The sequence below is a fragment of the Pantherophis guttatus genome, chromosome 4 (assembly GCF_059756535.1).
Source record: "Pantherophis guttatus breed Tessera chromosome 4, ASM5975653v1, whole genome shotgun sequence".
Taxonomy (NCBI): domain Eukaryota; kingdom Metazoa; phylum Chordata; class Lepidosauria; order Squamata; family Colubridae; genus Pantherophis; species Pantherophis guttatus.
Window position 1 is genome coordinate 131098686 of NC_142066.1, and position 18501 is coordinate 131117186.

At 36.8% G+C, this 18501-nt stretch overlaps 1 protein-coding gene across 1 annotated transcript in view; it reads left to right on the plus strand.

Annotated features, from left to right (window-relative positions):
• C4H10orf67 (chromosome 4 C10orf67 homolog) overlaps positions 1-18501 on the plus strand; it is a 69458-nt gene that overhangs the window by 46844 nt on the left and 4113 nt on the right. Inside the window, exons 11-15 of the mRNA XM_034402210.3 lie at positions 4447-4532; positions 4614-4679; positions 8516-8600; positions 9227-9322; positions 11325-11424. Of these exons, the coding sequence (XP_034258101.1) occupies positions 4447-4532; positions 4614-4679; positions 8516-8600; positions 9227-9322; positions 11325-11424 (433 nt within the window). The remainder of the gene's footprint in view (positions 1-4446; positions 4533-4613; positions 4680-8515; positions 8601-9226; positions 9323-11324; positions 11425-18501) is intronic.

Genomic DNA, 18501 nt, shown 5'->3' on the forward strand with positions numbered 1-18501 from the left:
TCTGTGGTCATGTGGCCAGCATGCTAAATGCCAAAGGTGCACGGAACACTGTTACCTTCCCACCAAAGGTAGTCCCTATTTTTCTACTTGCATTTTTTACGTGCTTTTGAACTGCTAGGTTGGCAGAAGCTGGGACAAGTAATGGGAGCTCACCCCATTACGTGCACCAGGGATTCGAACCGCTGAACTGTCAATCTTTCGATCGACAAGCTCAATGTCTTAGCCACTGAGCCACCGTATCCCCCCTCCACTAGGGAAGCAGGGCCTAATAACAAAAGCAGCATTGCGTCTCTAAGTCCCATCTTGTTTGTCAATGACACTTCAGAAATTTAGGAGACGGCAGTTTTTTTTTTTTTTTTTTTTTTTTATTGAAAAGGTTTTCAAATACAAATTTTTCCCCCTTTTTCCCCCCCCTCCCCCCCCTCCCTAACCCCCCCTCCCCACCCTTCCCCCCCTGTGACTTCTTCGTAACAAAAAAAAAACCCTAATTCATAACAGATTACTTACTCCCTCCTCAAAATACTGACCTTTACTTACTAAAAGTATTATAAATCCCCCTTTATCCATACATTTCAGAAAAGAAGAAGAGAAAAAAAAACAAAACAAAAAAAAACAAACACATTATACTATAACTATTATAAAATAACTCTAATTTAGCATAATAGTGTTTTATATCTATGCATTATTGCAACAATTCAAAACCACCTTCCACTTTAAAACTATACAATAAGTCCTACTTTAATAACATTTCAAAGCGGGCTCCCCATAAAATCTAATTTAACATTTATTCCACTCTATCCATTTCCTCCACTCCCCTAAATGTATCACTTAAAAATCCCTTTTCTTAAACTAATCAGTCTGTAGCTAGCTTATTCACCCACTGTCTTACAAATTTACCATACACAACAATTCTTGATATCTTTAATTCACTGCCCACACTACTTAAATATATATATATATATATATTCCATTATATCTAAATAAAAAAAAGAAAAGACAATAACTTTAAATTTATAGTCCATATAATATCTTCTTGAAGTCTTTCCACTGGATTGTTAAAACCAACATCCATAATAGGGTGACATAGCTTGCGGATGCAACAGTTTATTCAAGATCTCCAATCATATCTGCCCCCATCAGTAGTAAACATCTTCTTATATATATAAAAGTAAAAACAACCACCCGAGTGACATTATAATTGTATTCCATATAATAATAATTGTGGGTTTCATCAGGATTATTAATTTCCATCATCGTATTGGGTAACAACCCGATCTTCTGCATGTCCCAATGTGATTCTCTTGCCTTATAATTCAAGATAATTATAATATATTTATCAACACAAAAAGAAGTTTCAAAATAGATAATTCAAAACCATCAATTTGAGGCTCTTTCCATGTCCCAAAATTACGGCAATGCAGAGATCTGCCACTATCCTCAGGATGATATTGACCAATATGTCGCCTCCTCTATGTTTTCACATAATCATTCATATTTTAAAATCACTGGCTTCACTGTTGCTTGGGTTAGAAATTTCTATTTTTGTACAACCTATTTCTTTTTTTGTTTTCTTTTTGTGGGTTTGACCTCCATCCTAATTTTTTGTGTCTCGCATTTCTTTTTTATCCCTTGTATATCCTCTAATTGGTTTCCATGCTTGTCCTTGCCTTGATAAGTCATCACATTAAAATCAGATGGCACTTCTCTCAAATTTGTAGATAATCCAGCTGGGGTATCCGATAAATCCAAAGGCAATTTATCTGGTACAGTCTCTGTCTTTAGTTCCAGCTCCTTCTGCTTATCCTGTATTATATCTGAAGACGTTAAATTCATTTTCAACCTATTTTGATAAAATTCTTCCGCCCTTTCAACAGTATTTAACTGGTATCTTTCTCCTTGATATCTCAATATAATACCAACTGGGACGTCCCACCGGAATTGAATATTTCTCCTTTTTAACTCAGACACCAGAAAGCCAAATTTCTTCCTTTCCATTAATATCTTAGGTGGGAGTTCCTTGTAAATCCAAATCTTTCTTCCATACAATTGCAAATTAGAATTGAAGGAATTTTGCACAATTTTATTCCTAATTTCTTTATCTGAAAAATAGATTACCACATCTCTAGGCAATTGCCTTTGCTTGGCAGTCCAAGAGTTTATTCGATAAGCTCTGTCAATCCTACAAAACACTTCCTCAGGTTGAATCTTTAAAATCCCAGCTAGAAATTCAGAAGATATTTTCCTTAAGTCATCTCTGTTATTTTCCTGCAAACCTCTAAGTCTTATTGCATATTCTGTGAAATTATATTGTATCTTTAGAACCTCTTTTTGAATCCTCTGTTCCAGATATTCTACATTACCAGACTTTTGGTCAGCATCCATTTTAAATTTTTCTTCTGAACTATAATCCTGAATATTTAACAAATCATTTTCAATTTTTTGAATTCTATTGTCCAATTTATCTTGAATTTCATCCATTTTTGACTCTAGTAAATTAGTATTTGTATCCAACCGAATCATGAATTCTGGCAATTTTAAAATTTTTTGCTGCAAAAAGTCAAACTTGGATTTCACCAATTCCTTAGTTTCCTGCTTAAATTTTTCAAGTTGCTGATTCACAATCTCATCCCTTCTTTCAATCTCCTCTAAGAGAAATTCTATTATATTAAAATCAGGTTTCTGGGACTGAAGAGTTAAAACATATTGCTTTAAATTCCTGGTGGGGGAATCCCCCCCACCTATTTGTTTGTCTGACTTCACAAGCCTCAGTGCCATGTTTCCGCCTAAGCAGGCTTTGTTAGAAGAAGAAAAAAAAAAAAACAAGACAAAAGACTTCCAGCCAGCAACACTCAAGCCTCCAGGGAAAAAAGAGAAAAACAAAAACAGGAGCGGAGTTTTGTCTACAAATGTAGCCAGTGGTATTTATTCCGCTACATTGTAATAATAAAAAACGGAAGAACTTTCCCTCTCAAACTCTTCTCCAGCCGCGGCAGACGCCATTTTAAAAAGAAACTTTTTTCCTCTTTCTCTTCCTCTATTCTCTTAAGTAATTTTTAAAAGATAAGTAAAATACTTGCGCTTCAGTATTACAGGTCCAGCTCACATTTTCTTTGAGTAATCTGTCAAATTCGCAAGCTTGCTTTTGACGCCTGGCTCTGCATTAGCAGAGGTCTCCCAAAGCCCGGAGCAACGGCTGGGGATATGGGGCATCTCATCCGCTCCATCCCAAAAGTAAAAGAAAAACTTTTGGGACTCTGCAGAGAGTTCTACCCACCCCTGCCGGCTCTATCTCCGTTTCCTCATGGGAACGGAGTTTTTTCGAGCCGCCGTTCCGTTGTGAAGGCGGCTCTGACAGGCAGTGGAAGCTGACGATCCCTAAGGAACGTCTGGCGGCGGCCAGCAGCAAACAGGAAGTCCAGGAGACGGCAGTTTTGATGAAGATAATAAGATCTGGCAGATGTCCTTAGTTACTGCCATTTGTAGACAATGGACATCATACTCCTGATCTTCACAAATCACTACCTTTTTCAATAGCATTTGAACTAATCTGTTTTTACATGTCATCTTTCTTATCTAGAAATAACAATAACAGTTTTAGATTTTTAAACAAGATGTAGGCTTCTGAATAAACCTGCTGTACATACTGTAAGTACATATTGCTTTCCAAGGCTTTTGTATAGCCTTCTCAGCTGCTGCTTATTTTTGGTTAATAATTACATTCAGTAGTTTTAATGTGGTGTATGGTAGGTAAACTTTTTACTACAGGTAGTCCTCGACTTACAACCAAAATTAAGCCCAAAATTTCTGTTTTGGGAGAGACATTTGCAGAGTGAATTTTGCCCCATTTTATGACTTTTCTTGCCGTGGTTGTTAAGTGAATCACTGCAGTTGCTAAGTTAGTAACATGATTGGTAAGTGAATCTGACTTCCCCATTGATTTTGCTTGTCAGAAGTTCAAACAAGGTGATCACAGGAGCTCAGGACACTGCAAACATCATAAATATGAGTCTGAATTTTGATCATGTGACCATGGGGATGCTGCAATGGTCGTAAGTGTGAAAAATGATCATAAGGCACTTTTTTCAACGCTGTTGTAACTTCGAATAGTCACTAAATGAATTGATGTAAATCGAGGACTACATGTAGTGGCCCCAATTCTAAGAGAATTTGACCATAGAGATATATTGTGTACATGTGTGTGTATACACACACACACACACACACACACACACATATATATTTATACACACACACATATACATATATATGTTAATATATACTTATTATATGTTAATATAATCTTGAATGAATAAATATTTATCTCTCTGCCCAACTGTTATAACTGTGTGTGTTACGCATTTTCCATACATCCATAATTAATGCATAGTTTGTGTGTGTGTCTGTGTCTGTGTCTGTGTGTATGTGTTGCAAATTATATTTGAAAAGGTAACGGCGGCTGACAGAAAAGCACTATATAATGAAATAAAAAGGCTTAAGAAAGCTGAAGAGCAAGCAAGATTGCAGGTACAAAGGTAAGTGCACAAGGATGTATGTATAAGACAATCATGCCATATTTAAAAAATTTATAAATGTCCCTCTTTTCTTTTTTTCAGACTTCAGAAGGAATTAAGTGAGTTGAATCAATCTTGGGAATTAAAGTTTGATATTCTAAGGAGAAGGTATTATGTTACTAATAATATCTATTTGATGGTATTAACACATCATACTAAGCTTTGTGTGTTTGCTTTGTTGAACCCATCATTGTGGCCTATTTCACCCATAACCCTTAGCCTGCAAAGTACAACACTCACACATAGTAACAACAAAACCTCTTTGGACATTTGAAATTGTTGGTAAAATACATACGCAACTAGAATTAGTCCAGAATCCTATAAGCAAATTACATAAACCTTTTTGTGCATTACCTAAACCACAGTTAAAATTAGTAGGCCGAGAAAACACTATGATTTCAAAATGCACTTTATCCTTCATTGAAATACTGAAGAAAGAAAACTAAAAGGAATTTGCAGAATTTGCAGAAGTCCAGCCCGGCTGCTTCTCCTACAGCAGAAGTCTCCAACACAGCTGCTTAAGACTTGTGGACTTCAACTCACAGAATTCCATCAGCCAGCTCTTCCCCCCCCCACACACACTTTGCTGAAATCAAGATATATTACATCGACCGCGTACCTGCTATCTATTAAGAAAATTATCCCATTTTTTTAAAAAACACACAATAAAGGTAGTTTAGTAGCCACATTTGTTTCTTATCCATGCTGAATTCTGGTAAAATTTTGGCTGGGGAATTCTGGGAAGTTAAAGTCTGGAAATCTTAAATTTGGAGCCTTCTGTTTCACAGCTTTGTTCCACCGGACCCCCCAAGGAAGATGCTTTTTCTTAGTGTCAAGTTACTGGATGCCTTTGCGACCTTCTCCGTAACCAACCTGCATTTTCGTTCCCGGCTTGTTTCAAGCGCATCTTAAACCTGGTTTGCCGTGTTTACTCCTGGATACACCTCAGTTCTAGGAACGCCCGGCTTGGCTTTATACGTTTGCTCTTTTTTGCAGAGTTCATTATTTTTGTAAAAAGGTTATTTTCTAAATAAATGGCATTGTGAGTTGTTTTTAAGCAAGGGGCAACCCTCCCCCCACCCCCTCTTCTTCCTTGTCACTGGCATTTGTTACAACGTGTTAACTTCTAAGTCTGTGAAGGACTAAACGATTTGTTGAAAAACTGGTCTATCAAAATTGGGGATTTTAAGGAAAATAGTTTTTATTCATTTTATTTATTCATTATGAAAGTTAGTTGCCATTTGTCCTGCCTTAAAATGACTACGGGTTACAGTTTACAGCATAAAACATTAAAAAAGAATTAAAATAAAATAATTGGTTGTAAGACAAATATATATATATATAAAAAATAAAAAAAATAAAAGGAATTTGCCTGAGGAGAAAAATAGAGTCAGACTCATAAAAAATAGAGTGTTCTTCTCTGAGAAGTCAGAGAAACTCTGAGGAATTGTGTGTTGAGAGTGAAGTATGAAAAACTCATTTTTCCCCCATTTCCTAAATAGTGGATAATTACAAGAACTGTATCTTGGGAGCTGCTGTCTGTCTAGGTGGATGACTCCTTATTAAGTAAGCAGAGACTGAAAGAGCAATATCTGGCAGCCTAGTTCCAAGGAGGAGTTAAATGAATGAGCAATCAGGAATTTACCTGAGGATGTTGGTGGTTGGGGAATGTATGTGCAAATTTCCCCTCTTTTAGGTGTTTGTACAATGCATGAAGAGATGCAATCATAATGACTGATGGTAATGAAACATCTGCAAGCAAACAATCAAGCTCAGAGAGCACCAAGAACTCCATGGTCAAAATATGCAATTTAGTCTTGAAGACTAAATTTGTTTGTGGATAAAGGATTTTCGGACAGATAGGCCACAGTTAGGATGGGATCTCACCATTCCTCTACTCTGATAGTAAGCACGGGAGCCCCCCAGGGTTGTGTGCTAAGCCCTTTCTTTTATTCCTTGTACACACATAACTGCACTCCATTGTATAACACCAATGCAATTATTAAATGTGCGGATTACACGACAGTGGTGGGGCTCATTAATAAGAACAATGAGTCTGTTTATAGAAAGGAAGTACAAGGGCTGACATTGTGGTGTAAAGAAAATAATCTTACACTAACATCAAAAAAAACTAAAGAACTTATAATTGACTTCAGGAGGAAGAGAGATGTATATTTACCATTGTACATAAATGGTGAGGAGGTGGAGAGGGTTGATAGTTTTAAATTTCTGAGCATTTATAAGGATCTCTCATGGACCATGAATGTTAACATGCTTGTGAAGAAGGCACAGAATAAGCTATACTAACTGAGAATGCTCAGGAAGATAACTCTATCTCAGCATCTACTTCTGTCCTACTATCGCAGCACCATTGAGATTGTCCTGACATACAGCATTCTTGCATGGTATGGGAGCAGCTTTGTAGCAGATAAAAAAGCTCTATAGAGAATCATTAAAACTGCCCAGAATATCATCGGACTCCAGCTACCAGCCCTGGACGACATTTTCGAATCTCACTGTTTGAGAAAGTTGCATAACATTCTCAGAGATTTTTCCCATCCTGCTTACAATCTTTTTGGAGTGTTGCCTTCTGGCAGAAGATACAGAACAATTAAAACTCGGCCCACACATTTTCTGAATAGTTTTTATCCCAGGGCTATAATTGCACTCAACAATGAACGAAAGGGCCACCATCAGTGAGCTGCTGGACAGCATTACTTGGTCTGTTGTGTGGATGTTTGGGTGGTTTAGGGGTGGGGAATTGTGGTGGGTGGGAGTGTGTTTGGGGATTGTTATGTGTGTTGGACCTGGTCTTTGAGTGTTAAGTGAATTTCGTTGTATGGGTATACTGTGTATACATATACAATGACAATAAAGTTATTATTATTATTAAGACAGTAGATTTTACTCAACTTTAAAAATTGAAAGCCAGATCTTATGACAGGAGAAACCAATAGGAAAAGATGCTCAGTATCCATGGGAACTCCTAAAGAAGGAAACATGAAAAGCAAAATTGAAAGAAATTTCAGTGAGGAGAAAAAATATGAAAGAAAGCCAATATGGCTATGCAAAAAACTTGCTAAAGACATGAAAACAAAGCAGGACACATACAGGAAATGGAAAGATTGCCAGATCACAAAGCAAAATACAGACAGGTAGCCCAGAATTGTAAATCTGGTGTCAGAAAAACGAAAGTTCAGAATGAGCTGATGTTGGCTAAGAATGCTAAGACCAGTCAAAAGGTCTTTGTTAAATATATTTAAAATAAAAGTTAAAATAGTCACACAAACTGCCTAATAGAAAAGGCAAAACGCTAACAGCTAACAAAGAAAACTATTTAATTCCCATTTTGTTTCTGACTTTTCTAACAAAGAAACTCTATGTATTCAACCAGGAAATGGCAAAGCGTAGGATTGAAGTTTGAAATTGATATAAACTGGAAATATTTTTCACACTAAATTTAAATTTTCAGGACCAGGTGAAATATATCCTAGGTCCTGAAACAACTAGCTGATACTCCAGTTAAATCCTTCTGTTCTTGAGAAATCCCCGAGAACTGTTGAAGTGCAAAAGCTTAAGAGGAGGCAAATATTGCTACCTCCAAATATGGGGTGGGAGAGGGAGAATTTCAACATTCCAGACTGTAAAGGCAAAGGATATTTTGTTATAATATTTAAAAATAGCTTGTGATAGCATTTGTCCAATTTGCTATGAGGAAGGCTGGAATTCAAAGTTTTTTGCTTGTTAAGCAGTAAAGTTGACTGTTTTTGAATCTATGGGGACTTGAAGAAATAATTTGCAATGGGACACTGAGTGGAGGGGTGCAATGTCTTGGGGAACTTCTATAAAACTTTCAGTTTCAACCCTACTCTGATAAAAATGAAGCTGCAAAGAGGCAGTCATTTAATTAATTTAAAATTTTGATTCTTTCCATTTATTTCTAGCCTGCATGCTATTAAGAATGAGATGTATCTTAGACAATCACTGCAGCAATCAGTGAAATTCCGACGCCCATTACTGAGCGAAAGGGTAGGTATAATAGATACCCCTGTTCCATAATTTTTTTTTCTTTAAATCTAAAAGCACATGATATTTTTGTAATTCAGAGTACAGAAGGGACCTGCTTTCTGATTTACGTGGCTCTTCTGATATTAGCATGAAGCCTAGTTTGGTGGGGGAGAGACAGCAAATTTGACCTTTCGTTTGAGGTGTTCTTTGTTTTGTGGCATGCTTCTGTATATCATCTCCTGCATGGATGTAATACTATCTCTTGCAAGTTGTGACCTATTTGGTGAATTAGGAGCTCTAGATCACACAATGTCATAGGTTCGCCATCACGGGTGTAGGGTCTCCTGCTTGAGCGGGGGGGAGGGGGTTGGACTGGATGACCTATAAGATCCCTTCCAACTCTGTTAATTTGTTTAATCTTGTCCTTCTGATTTGGAGAATGAACATTATCTTTCATTTGTCTTTTAGTGGCACTTGTTCTTAATATGAACACCAGTGCCAACAATGATTCCTTCATAAATCCACATTTCAAACTTTTCTATAATTTCATTTTTAATAATGATTTTGAAAATGCTAGGATAGTGCATGAATTAGGGCATGAGTTTTCATTGGCCTCTGAATCGTTTGAATTATGTTTTACTTTTCAGAAAGCTTTGCCTATACACATCCAGAATCGAGTTCAGAATCCTCCACATAAACGCCGTTGGATCTCAAGTACTTTGTATATGCAGTATTCACCTCTGGTGTGTAATTTAACATATGGCTAATAATTTTGTTGCTAGTGCGGCTAACTTTCTTGCCACTCAGTCAAAGCCTGAAATATTACTAGCATGCTCAAAAGTGATGGTAAAGTATTGTAAATTCACAATCCAGGCTGCCCACAATTACTTGTAGCTTTTGTCAGAATTAAGAAAACAACCCCATGGCATTACGATGTAAGCTCTTCCCCTTTTGTACACGCATGTGGTATCACAATGAATATAGAAAATGGGCAGAGCCTGCCATGATGTCACAAAGCTGCCCCTCCTTGCCCCCCCCCCAGGACGCTGTCACAATCCCTATTTGCCATACAGTTCTCCAAGTTAGAGATACAATCAATTCTGAACTTATCTTCAGAATAATCTTGCTATTTGGTTTTTAATATATATAGAGGTAGTCCTTAACTTATAAGCATTATTGGGACCAGAATGTCCACTGTTAAGTAGGATTGTTGTTAAATGAGTTGCATTCGATTTTACAACTGTTTTTGCTACAGTTGTTAAATGATTCACTAAAGTTGTTAAACAAATCCAGCTTCCCCCATTGACCTTGCTTGTTGGAAACCGGACGGGAAGGTCACAGATGGTTGACTCGTGACCCCAGGATGCTGCAGCTATTCTAAATACAACTGTAAATTCAGGCCAAGCACCTAAATTTTATCATATGATTATGGAGATGCCACAATGATTGTGACAACTAGTCATAAGTCAATTTTTTTTAGTGTCATAATTTTGAATAATTGCTAAACAAATGGCTGTAGGTGGAAAATTACTCATATGAGATGCTGAAAGTGAAAATCATTGGTCCACATGCATTCTGAAGCTCGTGCTTTTTATTTGTTTATTTGCGTTAACAATTTATAGAGCTATCCATCTCACTGCAATGCCACTGGGTGGTTTACAAGGATTGAAAGAATCATAACAGTGTTGTGGAAAATTCAGACGATAGCACAATACTAAGATGAAATGGCCGTCTGCTCATTCAATAATCATTGGGTCCCAAATTTACAATAATGAAGAACCTCCCCATAAAATGGGAAATCAAGCATTTTATACAGGTTTTTTTTAAATTTTGATTTATATGCCGCCCTTCTCCAGAGACTCAGGGCGTCTTACAATGCATTAAGCAATAGCCTTCATACTTTTGTATATTTTATACAAAGTCAGTTTATTGCCCCTACAAACTGGGTCCTCATTTTACCTACCTTAGAAAGGATGGAAGGCTGAGTCAACCTTGAGCCTGGTGAGAATTGAACTCGCAGTAATTGCAGTCAGCTGAAAGCTAAATACTACCTTTAACAGTAGCATTAGTCTGCTGTGCCACTCAGGCTTTTATATATATAGTTTAAGGCTCCAGGGTGGGAATTTTCTTTGAAACAAGTACTAGAAAGGAAAATAGGTAGCTTCCATTAAATCAGTGCTTTGTAAAATTTCATGCCCTTTTTGACATCCATTTTATGAATTAGCAGACATGTCTTCAGCCTCCAGCTTGGGAAAGTACCTGCAACATGGACTCAAAATTCCATTTTGGCCCAAGAACTCTGAAAGTCTGATTAATCTTGCTTTGTGTTAGCATCACTTTTTTTCGAACGACTGGATTCACCTATTGTCCTAAGGCACGGGTTGTTTAATTGTGGTCCATTAAACAAACTGCAATGGTAATAAATCATGCTTTGCAAATCTTAGTGGCTGGATTCACCCAACACACTAAACCAAAACAGAACAAGCCATGCTTTCTTCAAGATAAATTAACTCAATCAGAATGTTTAAAATACATATTAAAGTTGCAATGTCAAGAACTATATTTTCTCTGTTCCACTTATATATTTATTTTGCTCAACATTTCTACAATTTATCAATCCTCAAATGTTATAATATGTATTAACATTACCATATCAATCAACCATAATATATGCACTGATTCTCTTTAAAGTTTCTTGTAATTTAATTGTATAAGACTTTTTAATAACAAAATATTTAATTTCAGCCGGAGATAACTGCTGAGATAGATGTTGAGTCAGGTGATGAAGAACAAAATGATGATAACAGTCCAGTTACAACTGAAGTACCCAACACTTTAACACAAGGCAAGTAATTCTTCTTTAACATATGGCAAGTGTCCTCCTTCTCATTTCATGTGGCATCAATTATCTTGGTTACTTTTAAATCTTACAGATTTCTATTTATTTTCTTGATGATTATAATGTAAACAGATTCCTCAATTTAAAAACAATTCCCATAATTCTGTTGTTTATTTCATATACCATCAAAAGCAGTTAAACTTTATTTTTCAAGACATTCTTCTGTATTGCTCTTTATACTACACAGAACTGGCTGCAAGAGCTAGAAATACTCAGTCTTTGTGTGGGGTGAGTGTATATAAAATAACCAATTAAGGTTGCAATCCTCCCTAGGTTGAGGGAGGGGAGTTTCACTACAGACATATTAGCTTATTGCAATAGACACTATCACAAGGGCTTCCAACAGTTAATATTCTGCACAGATAGTGTGTGATGCTGGCTAATCATATTTGTAAACTTCCAAAACTTTAATAAACCCAGTGTCTTTGTTAGTAGGACTGAGCAACAATTCAGATTCAAAATAGACATTCTCTAAGGCAGAACACCAATCAATATATTCTTCCCTGCTCTAAGTGTAAAATATTCAATCCAAGCAAAGTTATTTTGCTGTTTGAAGAAAATCTTATAGATGAAATTCATCTACCTTGGTATTACTAGAAATACCACAGTCTCTACACCAGACGATATGTTCTTAGTCTTGGCTTATAAACCATCGTCTACCATCTGACTACTAATCAAATCTGGTCCCACTTGGTTTCCTAGCCCAGGAAAAATCAACCAGAATAAAGAATAAAGGACTAGGGGAAACATGATAGCAGTGTTCCAATATCTCAGGGGTTGACACAAAGAAGAGGGAGTCAAACTATTCTCCAAAGCACCTGAGGGTAGAACAAGAAGAAATGGGTGGAAACTAACCAAGGAGAGAAGCAACTTAGAAGTAAGGAGAAATTCCCTGACAGTTAGAACAATTAATAAGTGGAACAACTTGCCTCCAGAAGTTGTGAATGCCCCAACACTGGAAATTTTTAAGAAGATGTTGGATAACTATTTGTCTGAAGTGGTGTAGGGTTTCCTGCCTGTGCAGGGGGTTGGACTAGAAGACCTCCAAGGTCCCTTCCAACTCTGTTATTCTATTCTATTTGGTTCAAATAGGCTTAATTGTAACAAATAAACATGTAGACAAATCACATGAATATTTACTGAAGTCCCATTAGGAATATGAGCAGCAGTTATTAGATTAAAAACTTTTATCCACCTGACCAAGTATTATCTGGTCTGTCTAGCAATAGGACATCTTTTACATCATCTGATTCATTTAACTAGAGCAATGTTTTTCAGATTTGGCAACTTGAAATAGCCTTCAACTCCCAGAATTCCCCAGCCAGTATGTTGTTTCAGGAATTCTGGGATTTGAGAGCCACACATCTTCACATTGAGAAACACTGAACTAGAAAGAAATCAGGAGATTCCTCTGATAACTTCTGAATGCCAAGCATATGCTTGATCCAAAAGCTAAATGATCCATCCCCTCTTCTTACTTATTTAGAGGTAAGCCATATGTAAGTTCATATAGTAATAAGCTAAATCATAATATGAATCTATTGGTTTTGATTTAATGTGTTGTGTGAATGTAGCTATTGTGACTTACAAATCATTGTTACAATTTAAAGTGATGTGAATCCATCCAACTGTGATTTATTGAATAAATCATGGTTTTAAAATAATGGTTTAACCTAACAGGTGACAACTATCATTTTGATCAATATGATTAGTCCTAGACAACTATGTAAACTGTAGTAGCAACTCAGGGAAGATCAATTGCCTCATCATCATTTTCTGCTTTGCTTTGGAGAACTTTATTATCTCTTCTCAATCAGTGATAAAATAGATAGTGGCAACATCCAAGCTTTTCACCCTGTGAAAAGAAAATCCCATGTTTACTTTTCCGGACTGAAGAAGACTTTTCTCACAGTCTGGTAGCCAGGCAGTATTTGCTCTTTGTTATCTTTAGAAACAGTCTTAATGAGTAAGAAAGACACGAACCCCTAAGATAAAACTGCCAAGGAATACCAACTCTTTGCATAGTTTGTCAAAAAGAGAAAGCTTAAACAAAACTATCTGATGCACAGAAGCAGCTCAGGTTAGTTTGATAGATTGCATTGTTTGTTTCTTCTTCTTTTTCAGCCCAAACAAGTCAAAAAGATCAGATTTAAAAGCTAGGGGAAGTCAGGACTTTTTATAAAATAAATTTAAAATCTGTATCTCATTTATTAATGAAAACTCTTCGAAACACAACATTTAGATCTGTTGTTATGTAATATTAGATCTTCTGTTCAAAGTGGAGAATTTCATCAGAATAAAAATTTCAAAATTATGGAATGGGATAAATTACCTATGATCCTGTCATAATTAAATACTTTTAAGAGTTGGGATTACCTATGAAAAGTTCATCATTAGTTATAACACTTTCCCATTGCAACCAAGAGAACAAGTTGACTTGATTAATGAACTACAATAAATATGAATTACCAATTAATATTGTTTAGATTAATCTTCTCAATTAAGGTACCCTTCAAACAGGGGTGAAATCCAGCAGGTTCTGACAGGTTCTGGAGAACCAGTAGCAGAAATTTTGAGTAGTTTGGAGAACTGGCAAATACCACCTCTGGCTGGCCCCAGAGTGGGATGGGAATGGAGATTTTGCAGTATGTTTCCCCTGGAGTGGGGTGGGAATGGAGATTTTGCAGTATCCTTTCCCTGCCATGCCCACCAAGCCACGCCCACCAAGCCACACCATGTCCACCAAGCCACGCCCACAGAACCGGTAGTAAAAAAAATTAGATTTCACCACTGCCTTCAGATTGTTGAATTTCAGATCCATAATCCCCTGCTAAAATAGCCAGAAGGGAAGAATGGTTTATTTTACCAGGCTAGAAATGAGGAGATGGTGACTTCCAGATGTACCTTAGCACTGAAAAATTGGCTGGGTGACTTTGAACCAGTCACTCTCTCTCTCAATCCGACTCGCTCACAGGATTGCTGTTGTGGGGAAAATAGGAGGAGGAAGATGAATTGGTTATGTTCACTGCCTTGAGTTATTTGTAGAAATAAGGCGGGATACAAATAGATAAATATAAATAAATAAAATAAGAGAGATGAAACTATGGACCTACAAACCATTCGTCAGGTATATACAGGTAATCCTTGACGTAACAACTATTCGTTTAATGACTGTTCAAAGTTACAGTGGCACAAAAAAATGACTTAGGACCAGTTTTCACAGTTATGACCTTTTGGCATTCCCAGAGTCATGCGATCAAACTTTGGGTGTTTGTCACTCAGCATGTATGTATGATGATTGTAGGATCCTAGGTCCTGAGACTGTCATTTCTTCTCCCTAAGAAACTTCTTAAGGAGCTTCTGACAAGCAAAGTCAATGGGGGAAAGCCAGATTCACTTAACAACCATATGATTCACTTAACAACTTCATGCTTATCAACCATTCAAAAAAGTCATAAAATGGGGCATGATTAATTTAACATCTGTCTTGCTTAGCAATGGAAATTTTTGTGGTCGTAAATCAAGGACTTTCTGTACTGCTCCTTTGATCAAAGAAAAGAGCATGACCTTGGTGTTGCTTTAAAGCCACAGTGAGAAAGGAATATTATTTTCTACCTTTTCTGCCTGGATAAAGAAGTTCCAATTTTCTGAAAAAGGATGCTGGATTTAATAGGCAGATGGTCTCATCAAGCAGGCTATAAGGTTTTGATACTTTTTCTTTAAAATTTGATAATGAGCTGGACTGTTGTTTCAAAAAGAGAAAACAAAATGCAGAAATAAACTTTTATTTCAATGAAGGGAAATAGGGATCTGCATCTCGTGCTTTTCTACTTCTTTATAAATTAAAATGTAGTTCAGTTACATAGGTGCAAAATAATTCCCATAATTTAACCTTGAAAGTTATGAAACCTAAACTGTAGCTAAAGGGAAATTATCTTGGGTCAAAGAAGATAGCTTAATGAAGATATTGAATCAGAGGGCAGCATTGATGAAAATTTCATGGTAAGGATCATTAGGAAAGGAATTGAAAATAATATTGCCAATATTATAATGCTTTCCTACAAATATATAACATTTACTGCATCTGGAATACCATATATATGTCTGATCGGCATGCTTGAAAAAAGGCATAGTAGAGTTGAAAAAGTGCAGAAAAAGACAAACAAAACATCTAAAGATGTTAAATACCTTCTATAGAAGAAGTGACTAGAACATACAGGACTTTTTTAGTGTAGAACAGGGATCAGCAACCTGCAGCTCTGGAGCCGCATGTGGCTCTTTCACCCCTCTGTTGTGGCTCCCTGTCACTCAAAATATGTGTCATGACTGCCAATGACACCCACCGGCATGAGATTTATTGAGCTTTTCATCCCCCCTGGTAGGCTAACCATGGATAAATCCAAGAAAAAAACAGTTTCAGAAGAAAACAGAACATTTATTTCAACTAGATATGCTAGTTTTGTGGCCGCTCAAGAAATAGTCAGGCACGGGAAGGGTTTTGTGGCTCCCGGTGTTTTCTTTTCTGTAGGAAATGGGTCTAAATGGCTCTTTGAGAGTTTAAGGTTGCAGACCCCCGGTTTAGAAAAAAGAGGGGCAAGAGGAAAATGGTCAAGATATATCAAACCATGCTGTCATCGTCATCAGCCATTCAGTCGTGTCCGATTCTTGGCCATTCTATGGATCAACTCTCCAAGCCCCTCTGTCTCTCACCACCTTCTTCAGATCTGCCATGGTCATCCCGGTGTCATCAGGCCATGTAAAAAATAGATGCAACCAAGTTTTCCTCCTTCTCTCAAGCCTAAGAACCAGAAGTCACCTATTGGGAAAGACATTTAGAACAGACAAAAGAAAATTCACCATCACACAGTGCATAATTAATCTGTGGAAATTATTACCGGTGAACTGAGTGATCTCCATTAACCTGGAAAATTTTTAAAGCTTTTTAGGGAGGACAGATCACTCAGGGGTCCTGTAGTTTTGAAGATTGAATGATATCTCAGGGTTGGGGGGGGGAATGGTTCCAAATTCAAATTATAAAAAGAACAATAGCCAGTGAAGAGTATGGCTCTATTTCCTGCTTGTGAACATCTCAGAACTATCTGGTTGGCCAGTGTGAGAAACATCTCAAACCTGAAAATGCAATAGAAAAAAATGCTCATTTTTGGCTTCACTCGTTTGAGGTCACAAAAGGCTGCAAGTCAACACAGAGCCACAAGCCTGTTTTCTGCATTGTTAACCATATCAGTTCAACATCTGCTAAGAAAATACAGTACTTCCAGCAATGAGTCCATAAACATTGACAGCAGCTTTTCTAAGATGATAAGAACAACAATTGTGTTTCTTGTTGTTACAAATGTAGATGCTGCCAAATCCCAAAACAACTAAAGTTAATTTGAGCCTAAACCAATTTTAATTTAATTTTATTATTTTGTATCACTGACTGGCTAGTTTATTTTTTAAGTCAAACACCTTTTAATTGTTAAAGGAATTAATTAAACCAGCTGAACTTCAAAGAATATACAATATTTGCCCGGTCATGACAGTACTGTTGCAGTAAAATAATTTATAGACCTTTGGTTTCTGATTTTCTCTTTCTAAAAGAACACATTTATTATGTAAACTTGACTTTTTCTTCCAGCAAAAAGACACAGGAATGTCAGATCCTTAGAACTGGGGTGACAGTATCTTATTGAAACATTATGGTGATAACTTTATCAGCAGTGTGTGACATAGGGCGGCACCAGACCATAACATGTGCCTTTGTCATAGGTGTCTACAAACATTTCAGATAAATTGCTTGTCTGTTTTGAAAGAAAGCCAATGTCTCCTTACCTCTCTCATCTACTTTGTTGTTGAATTTAACTTTTTAATGTACGATTTTTGAATTTGAAACTAAAGAGCCAGTCTGAAGGACAAAACTCAGATGCAACATTACTAGTGACACTTTAAATGGAATTTTTCATTCAGACTTTGACATTAAACTAGAAAGGCCTTTTCGCTGTGACCATACAAGCATAATAAATTCTGTATGTTTGTGATACTGAATGAATCTTGCCCATATGCTGCACTGCAAGGCTACATGAATGAAGCATTTACCAAATCAGGCCCACCACATTAAACAGAAAAACAATCTTTATTCATGGTAACTTATCAGTTTCAATTAATCAACCTTAACAATGAAAATTCTGATGTGCTCAAGCAACTTGAAAGCAATAGGTCATCTCCAGGGCAGCCATGTTGTGTCTTTGTGTTCATGGCTTCAAACAAAGCAACATCTCCCATAAATGTCCATATTCAATTCCATATAGCCTGCATAGCTGTTTTTAAGCACTGAAGCTCCCTACCCTCGCTAATGTATCCACCTTCTCAAAGATGTGTACTGGGTTTGTGTGCGGTTTTGTTGTTGCTAGATGTAATGGTTTTCTACTATTTTGAAGCTCTGTTAAGATCAAACAAAGGAAAAGACATTTCCATTGGATGACCATCCTTTCAGTTCCTCTGCTGCTATGTGAATAAGCATTGTGCAAGCCATTCCAGTGGAATTGAAAGGGGGTAACCATTGGTTTGATTTGGTTACACGGTTTCGTAAAGCGCTCCCTCCCACTGCCTTAGGGTCTGTGAAAGGTCCGTGACCCGTTTAGAACTGCCAAGTGAAATGTCATGTTGCCCCTCCCAAATGAGAGTATCTGCATTCATTTGATCAGTATAAAAAATGATTGGGGATGGGAAGATCAGGGCTTTTGAATTGCAATTTATAGCAGTTTACAAAAATGCACATTGTTGGAAAAGAAAACATGGAAGTGTTTCTTTCTAAATTGCATTACCTGTGAAATGTCATTAGTCTTTTTTAGGATATTTGCATCCAATTTTTACTATGAAACCTGAGATAAGCTTGAAGAAAAGAAAGAAGCTAACTTTTCTTCTTTGTGTTAACTCTTATCCTCTTGTTGTCACACTCAATTTCATGTTGACATCCAAACATCTGGGATATCAATTTTTAATGCTGGTTTTGCAAAACCCTTG